The sequence below is a fragment of the Ambystoma mexicanum genome, chromosome 13, assembly GCF_040938575.1.
Source record: "Ambystoma mexicanum isolate Mex_15411 chromosome 13, UKY_AmexF1_1, whole genome shotgun sequence".
Taxonomy (NCBI): Eukaryota; Metazoa; Chordata; class Amphibia; order Caudata; family Ambystomatidae; genus Ambystoma; species Ambystoma mexicanum.
In genome coordinates, this window is record NC_090938.1 from 561,201,873 (window position 1) to 561,211,131 (window position 9,259).

Sequence of the window (9,259 nt, forward strand, 5' to 3'; positions counted from 1 at the left end):
ACCTACCCCGCTTCAACTTCAATAAAGTATCTATCCTAGAAGTCAACAAAGCTATCCTTGCCCTCAAACAATCTAATTGCCACAGAGACCCTTGTGCAGCCCAAACTATTAAAGATGCTGCTCCCGACCTCTCCCCATTCATCCCCAAACTCAAATGCCTCCTTCTCCACTGGCACCATCCATAAGAACCTGAAACAGTCCTTGGTCCTCCCTTTACTCAAAAAACAAACTCTCGACCCGTCCATTCCAACCAACTATCGCCCAATTACCACAGTCCCGGTCCTGCGCAAAATTGTAGATAAAATGGCTTACACCCAAATCCAACAATATCTGGAATGGAATCACCTCTTAGGTGCACGGCAATCAGGTTTCAGACCACAACATGGAACTGAAACTGCGCTCATCGATCTCAAAGTACAAATAGACGCACTGAGAGACAGCGGTAAGGCAGCACTACTGCTGCTCGTTCTCTCTGTGGCGTTTGACTTAGTTGACCACAAGACCCTCTGCAATCACCTGGACTCTGCAGCACACTTCTCACTGGAAGCGATAGGCTGGATCAAATCTTTCCTCGACAATAGAACAATGCGCGTCTTCTCACCATTAGCAGCCGCAGACCCTATACCCATCACCTGGGGTGTGCCACAGGGGTCCTGTGTGTCACCCCACCCTGTACAATATTTTCATAAAGCCCCTTTTTGATAATTTAAATGGCCTGGGTATCACCTACACTAACTATGCCGATGATACGCAGATCCTCATCCCGTTGACGGGAGATTACAACAAGGATTTGGCCTTTGTGAATAGAACATACCTCATCATCCAGGCATGGATGGCTTCTCACAGTCTATGCCTGAATGATGACAAAACAGAACTACTCATCCTCGGCACCCCTGCGCACCTCATTAAACTAGGTCAAAACTACTCCAATTTCAAAATAGACAACAATAATATCAAGGTAGCCAAGGAAGTCAAAGCATTGGGTTCCTACCTGGACTCCACAATTACCTTCAAAAAACAAGTCAACTCCATGGCCTCATCCACCGCTTACACCTGCAAGCTAATCAGAGCAGCCAAGCCCTTCCTCCCTTCCAACAACTGCATCACCCTAGCAAGAGCCTTTGTCTTGTCCAAACTGGACTATTGCAATGCCCTATACTTGGGCAGCAACAAATAGATTACCAAGAAGATCCAGATCTTACAAAATAATGCTCCGAGAACTGCCTTAAGCTTCCCCAAGGAAGCCCATATCTCCGACCTTAGAAGATCCAACAATTGGCTCTCCACAAAAGACAAAATCCTCCTCAAAACTGCCTCCCAGACACATAAATGTCTCCACTATGCTTCCCCACAATACCTCAAAGCTAGATTTACGAGAAAACACTCCAACCACCCTACGAGATCTGCCAATGCAAACCTCCCAATGGTGCCCAGATTCAAACGCACTAAGACCAGGGGAAATAGCTTCCCGGTCAAGGCTGCCCAATAATGGAACTCCCTTCCTCCGCCTCTGAGGGAAGACCTACCCTACCCACGCTTCATATCCAATCTCATCCACTGGTTCAATGAAAATTATCACTAACAGGCAATCTAATCCTGACCTGCCTAGCCTCTCTGTATATAACCTCTACTGTCTACAGTGTTTTACCGCTATTTAACCTGTATTTTATCATTGTAAATCATGTAAATGATGCCTGTATTCTATACTCAGTATGTTGGTATTTGTACATATGACCTATAACTTCGTGTAGAACATGTATGATCTTGCACAGCATTGTAACCTAAGTTGAACAACCCTCTTGATGCCTATTGCGCGCCAGACCTGAGGGTATCGGGCGCATTACAAATATTAAAACAAACAAGACACTGTTGTTGTGCCGTGTGTCCATTTGCTATATTAATATGGCAAGCACAGCCTCAAGTACACCAGTAATGCCCCCAATGACGCAGAACAAGAAGGTCAGATTCTGATAATGTTCTGGAGACACCTGTACGAGCGTGTCATGTTCTGGAATAACACAGGAGTGGTCTGTGCAATGTCCCAGAGGCTTCCCTGGAGAAATGGGTCGAGTTTCGGAGCATGCATTGCTCAGTGTTTCATTACTCCTATTTATATTTATTTCCTATTTTAGACTGAAAAAACCTGCCGTTTCCATGAACACAGTGAAATGGCAGGCAGTAAGGTATTGTGTCGTGTGTGCAGACTGTCGGACAGAGTTAATTTAGGCAAAGGTTGAGTGTCGCAAGTGAAAACGTCCGGTCCTCTGAACATTGACAGCGAAGTACCCGGGGTCTCTTTTAGCATGCCAGCCTGAATTCCCGAAATGAAGCCACGAAAATATATTGACGCTTGGCCCTTAACGATCTGTGCCCGAAGCATTCCGGGTGGCCGCGGCATAAGCCCAAGAATGCTATCCCAACTGCATGGGGATGGGAACACAGTTGGCATCATAGCTGCAAGTCAACAAGGGAAGAAACACGGTTGCTGTGATACGAGGGGTAAGGGAGCGTAACCACTCCAGCAGTGCGTGAAAGGCAAGGGCGGGCTGCGGGCATCTCTCCAGGTGAACGCCCACGTCCCTTCTCCCTGCGTCCAGGCGGGAGCCGGAGCAGGCTGGGGGATGGGAGTGTCCAGGGCTCGGGATGTTTTTAGGAGGGCAGCGGTGTTCAGAGGAAAGGGCGCTGATGAAATCTCCGCAGTTATTTCATCATCATCAGGTTGATCCGCCCGGTAAACCGAGACCATAAAGTTGGGCTGATGATCACACACCATATACCGAGGGGTTAACGACAGACTCTGAACTCCATAGACACCGGGAAACGCTGAATGGCCAAGAAAAGCGCCAGCCATTTCGGAAAAAGGGCCAATCTTTCCCCCACAGAGAGCAACAATGCGGTCCTTCCAGAACAGTCTCAAGAACGCTGAGCGACGGTACACAACAACAATACTACGACGAGCAAAGGACACGAGTCAATAGCGCTGCCCCTCGCGAACAGGACTCCCCCGCGAGGTCAATAGTACAAAAGCCCTCCCCGCTCGGGACAAGTCATTCATCTCAACCGCCAAAAATAAGACCCCCAACTTAATGGCGGCAGCCTCTCCCGCACAAATACCGTGAAGCATTACAAAGCAGCCAAATATTTGGGAATGCCCAGGTGCTTGATTTGGCACCTCCGATATCCGTGGCAATGGCCACTTTCAAGCAGCTATAAAATGGCCTCAGGTGGAATACACCACATAATGAGAACTGTTGGGTTCTTATAGCTGTGCGTACCGCCCCTCGATCACTGCGACTCTTCCTTTGCGACATGTCCCAATCATCCAGCTCGTCCATGACAATGCCTGTGATATGTGCCTATTCTATGATCTATGCCACTCATCCTTGGATACGTGCCCCTCCCAAATGATATAAAAATGAGACAAAAGGACTGCTACCCATTGTGTAAATCTCCCTCCCTATGTTCTTTGTCCCTCTTTGTGGTGTGCACTCCCTGCCTACGATACATGCCCCTCTCCCGAATTAGTTTTGGCTATTAGGTGGCGCTAAAGTGGCACAAGCAAGCTGGAACTATTACAATGGAGTACAACTAGGAAGGAGATGAGATATGAGGAGGGACACAGCTTCGAGGGTATTTGGTTATTTATCCATCCACTGGATACACAGGGCCATGCTAACCCCCATGGCCACTCTCACCCACAACATGCCCCTCACAGCTCAAAACACATCCTCCTCTGAACTCTATGCGATATCTTTATCAAGAAAGAACATCAAACTGTGTGCTGTACGTGCCTGCCAGGGTTATTTCAAAGCAGCCTTCTAAGACTTAATGGCTTTATCAGAGCTTTAAATGTGCTACTAGTGTAATACAAATGTCAAACAAGTGTGCCTTTGGCTACATGACTTATAATCAGAACACATGTTCTTGCGCTAAATTCCTACTCAAAACTAAAAATGGCACAGCCAACCGTGTTGTCCAGCGTATAGGTATAATTGCTCTAATTCTTCTCGGGTACTTACACCATTTTAAACATGCTACCGTTAATGGCCAGTGTGTAGCACGATAGCAGTGCCTGACAAATGCCTATCCTTTACATAAAAGCCATTATGCTGGTTGCTGTGCTACATCTGCCTCAAGTCTTACTTACTTAGCATGGTCTCTGCCTCTACAGCTGTTCCATACCAATCAGTGCATCACCCCCTCCCCCAACAAGATACACCCTTCTAATCCTAATATGGGTAATTGTGCACAGATTTACATACCTTTGATTATTTACTAAACAATGTTTGACCCTCAGCTATATATATACACACAAGACCATATGGCTTTGGACATTTTCCCCATCCATTCTATACGAACAATGTAGCTGGTAAGTACCCCTTCCGCTGGCTTATACCTTGTTTTTTGCTTCAGTTACGAGTTGGCGACGTTGACGCTGCTTTTAAACTGAAATTAACATGGGAAACAAAGATACGAGGGAAATGGCATGTGAGGAGGGACGCAGCCTGCGATTGTTTTGCTTCTTAGCCACCGATTGCCATGATAGTCCGTTTAGATGTTCACATCCGCAACCTGCCCCTAACACACCCCTGGGATCTCAATGAGCAAACTCGCTTTCAAGGGGAGACCATTGTTATTTCTAAGCAGTTTAACTGCAGCCGTAAACCAGATCTTCTTTTAAGATAAACATTCAGGCACTTTATAAACATCAATATGTGTGTGTGTGTGTTTGCATCTGTTCCTTGCAACGAATGCCTGCTAAAAAATAAATAAATAAAGCACTGGCAAAGCCAACAATGTTGGCTTTTGTAGCAGCATTAAATGCCATTTTGCAGGCACTGTCATATACTCAGGTACTAACACCATCCGTCAGCCGTTGCCATCTTGTACTCGGGTAGTACCATTAGCCCCAATGTCGCTCTTCCTCGTCCCAGTACCTACTCATGATGGCTGCCTGCCTTCTTATAGAATCGTTTTCTTAAAGTCCTGAATTTGCCCTTTGGGCCCCTTTCCTCACACCAGGGCTTTGAAGCATATGGCCTGTGATTTTCGTTCTATCCTTGAGAGGATGAACCTTTGGGAGACCTGCTGGTCTTGTCAGCACTTCCCTGGGACCCTGTTGCTGGGCTTTGGGGTGCAGGTCTGCTGATCATCTTCCTCCCCTCAGTCCCTGCTAGGGTTGGGCTTTGAGGAGAGCTGCGGGCAGCACCAGGCCAAGTATGGGACACCCAAGTGGGGTCAACTTGGATTGATTGCAGAGGTGCCCCAGAGGTGCCCGGATCGGCGTGTGGCTGCAGAAGTGGGAAAGGTGTCAGCCCTCAGCCAGCCTTCGTTGGTTGCTGGAGACAGAGCCTGGCAAGCAAGACGCACCACTGTTCCTTATTGATGCTGTGGGGCTGGCTGGATCATTTCCCAGGACACATCCATGCTTTCATGGCTGTAGATGGGAATGGCCTGGGCTGCGAGGTAACACAGTGGTTTAATACAAGACTCTCCCTTGGTGAGGGTCTGCAACAGGCTCGAGCATAATCTACGTCTGGGTCAGCAATTTGCTGGAAGGGCAGATGGCTAGGAACCATTTTCATGACTGCTGGCAAGCAATAAGGGGGGATCCCTATTCCTTCCGCTCGGACCTTCTTGCATCTGCATTGGGGTTTGGTGGGAAGCTACATTTTAGGGTGACTGTGTCCCTTATTCATCTGTCATTGTATCTTTGTTGTCTGCCAGCGATCATGAGTTTCACGTTTTAGCAGGTATTCTTATTGCGGCTTGATGTCTTGCATTTGAACAGGGGTTCAAGCGTGGTTGCAAGGAGCGGGTTCCCTTTTGGAGAGGGCTCCAAGTAGGTTCTTGCTCTCAGGTATGGCAGCATGCCCAGACCTGTCTCTGGAGGGTGGGACTCTTTGGCTGCCCTACGCCTACGAGTATTGAGGTTTGCAGTTAGACCGTGACAAAAGCTGATGCTGGTTGGATTGATTGGCTCTGCTGGTGCATCATCTACCGGTTAGATGTGGCTATGGCTGCTCACTGAGAAGCCATCTTCCTTGATTGCTCGTCCAGTGGAGGTGGCATGGTCTGTAAGACTATAGTAGTGCTGCATACTGTTCAGAGAGGTCACTGGCTTGCTTGTCATGGCTGTGTCGCCATTTTGGTTTCCGAGTGCTGGTTCTTCTTTTGTTCAACCTGATATATCGTCTTGTGGAAGATGAACTTCTCCCTGTAACTCCTGGTCATTTTCTTGGTTGTGGGATCTGTAGCCCCTTTATGTATTGCAGTGTTGCAACACACTCAGGAGGTACTGGTCCGGCTTGCAACAGCAGACCTGCAGTGCATTTCCTACCTTTGCAAAGGAAAGGGGTCTTATGCATTTTGCAAACTTGCTTCGGTTGCTGCTAGGGGATTGGACTTGCACATTGCAGTTTCTTCAACGCAGTATATTTTAGGCGTGCCCCACAGACACCTGTGTATGACAACAGAGGGTGGCATTTGCTCCGAGAGGTTGTTCCTCTCCTCCTTTCATTCGGATTGCACAGCTTTGGAGTGCGTCCTCCATAGACCGGTTTGTGGGCTGTTTATGGCGCTGTCTTGATTGACTGGACCTCAACACAGCTCTAAGGTTGCGTGGGATTTGGGGGATCTTTGGGTCTTTGTAGCTGCAGCGTTGAGCTCCTCCTCTTGTGTCCCAAGTGTTCCCTCTTGCTCACCTACCAGTAATCTTCATTACCCCTAGTCCTACTCTTCCTCACCACAATACTGAAGCACACCTCACCCTACCTGGTCGGTATGGTGAGGAAGATTTAGGAGCAGATCGTATGCTTCGTACCCTGGATGTCAGGTGGGAGGGGATATATAAAAGGAAGGATTCTATCAGAAGGTGGACTGCCCTAATAAGTTAGTGGTGTGATAAGGAATAGTAGGACTAGGAGCAACAAAGTTTACCGGTAAGTAATCAAAGCATTAAAGCAGTGCCTGAAAAATACCTATCCCATGCATACACAAAAGCCAAACTGTTGGATTTGCTGATGCTTGTTCATGCTCATCGGCAGAACGAGGTCCCCAGCAACTTCTCCATGCACAGCTCTAGGAGGACTATGCTTTGTCCAGGAGGTCTACCAAATTTAGCTTCATGGACACTGCTATTGTACGGAGACCCTTCAGGGGATACCTCTGCTATTGGTAAATGTTTAATTGCAAGTCATTTCTGTTCCAAATTGACATCCCCGTTCTTCAAATAAATACCCTGTTCTTCAAATAAATACAACTATATACCCTACCATTGGTATAATGTATGACTTTTAGATGTGTATACTGCTGCGTACGAAATGCCTGAAATATTTACTCCACAAATTGCTGTACAGCCCATCTGTGATATACACGTCCTCCAAGGTCTATCTACATGTGGCATATGCCACCACCAAAGAATAGCCCTGCACGTGTGAAATCGGATCTATTTTATTTTACCGAACTGAAAAGTTCGATTCCCAAAAGTCCGTTTTTTTCAATTTTCCACAAATATATATCTGGGGCGGGAGAACCCCCCCACCATACCCCTATACATTTTGTATTCACTTTACCTCCCCCCACGTATATATATATATGTGCAGAAAATTGGGGGTCAAACTTTTGGGAGTGAAAATCTGCCCCATACCCGATGTACATAGTGTCACTATGATATGCAGCCCCGTGTGATATGTATGCCTCTTTACCAGCGTCAAGTGACTTTCTAAATGCTATATAAAATCCTGCCTGTCTCATGTAATATACGCATAATATATGCTCTTCCGCTAAGGTATGCCACTCCAGCTGCTTCAGGTGCATACCATTATTCATGATGCGTGCATGTAATATGCATCCGCAGTTGTGCTACGCTATATACATTCGTTATGCACCCCTTTTCTTTTTAAACAACTTTTTCTCTCAGAAATGTGGCCTTGCAACCCCCTCCCCCACCTTCTGCCTGTGAAATTAGAAGGTCTCTTTGATAAACAGAGCTTCCATGACTATTAAAATCTGTCAACACGCCCCCCACCCTTCCTGTATCTATCCCTCTCACAGCTGTCACCCCGCCCCCTAGCATTGATTAGCCCCTTTTGGTAAGGTGGGGCGAGAAGTGACTTTTAGGCACTTACCGAAGTCGAGAAATTGTTTCATGGAGAGGGGGGAAGGGGAGAACTTGGAGAAATGGTCGATTTGCTTCGGGGCGCCTCCAGCCCGTGCAGCGGCCAGCATCAGAGTGCGGACCAGGTGCGTCCTCATAGCTGGGCCGGGAGAGACGGGGATCTGGGCCGCTGTCTCTACTTCTCACCACCCGTCTCTCGGGCTCGCTTCCCGGAGTCTCCCAGCCCTTCCCCCCGTGTGCCTGGCACCGTTCTCCCGTTCTGCCCACGTATTTCTGGCCCCTCTCTCCGGGTTTTTTGTCCACCAGACGTTCGTGCCAGCTTCTCGTCTCCGTTGATTCGCATGTAGACAGAACAGGCAGTCCAAACTCAGCCAATCAACGACATTCATTACGAGTGCCAATCGGAGCAAGTAAACAAGCCTAGCCCCTCCCCATGCGGGATGTACCATTCGGTAGGGGCGTGAACCTTGCCTGCCATGGTCAGAGACCTACTCAGATTACTATTGGCGGTCGTGCCAGACAGCACGAGAATTAACTGAAACGTGATGAGGCTAATTCTGGGGTCCATGTAAGAAAAGTGTCATTCCGCCAAGGATTGACACCTATCTTATGTTTGCTCATTATTCTGTATTTCTATAAATATAGTTACAGAATACGGAGCAAGTAAGAAGAGCGTCGTTCCTTCACCGGATAACACTTTTCTTTTTTTCTTTTTTATTTAGTGCTTATGGTTAATAACAAACCGTTTGCACACCACCATAAACACGCGTTTCAGTTACGTTTAAAACTTTATTCAAAGGAAAAATACTGTACAAATGAGCTATTAAATAGAATCGATAAAGTGCATAGAAAATTAAGCATTTCAAATATATAAATAACCATCTACGAAAAGAAAATCCCGATAAAATACAATCATATAAAAGGATCCGTTCATATAAAGTTATCAGTTTAAGAATCTCTCTCTTTGCATACATAATATATGGCTGCAGAAATCACAATTGATTGGCCTCCATATATTGTGCTCCAGAAATGGTCAGTAGTGATAGAATCCATATTAGTAACCAGACACTTATACCTTTTCTCATAGAAGGATGTTAATTTGGTACATTGGGTAAGAAGATGACGTGCAGTCTCAATGGA

The 9,259-nt window shown here is 46.9% G+C and overlaps 1 protein-coding gene across 1 annotated transcript in view; it reads right to left on the reverse strand.

The window, feature by feature from the left end:
- PDK2 (pyruvate dehydrogenase kinase 2) overlaps nt 1-8,532 on the reverse strand; it is a 202,660-nt gene extending 194,128 nt beyond the window's left edge. Inside the window, exon 1 of the mRNA XM_069634361.1 lies at nt 8,130-8,532. Coding sequence (XP_069490462.1) covers nt 8,130-8,256 — 127 coding nt within the window. The 5' untranslated portion in view covers nt 8,257-8,532. The remainder of the gene's footprint in view (nt 1-8,129) is intronic.
- Between the last annotated feature and the right edge of the window lie 727 nt (nt 8,533-9,259).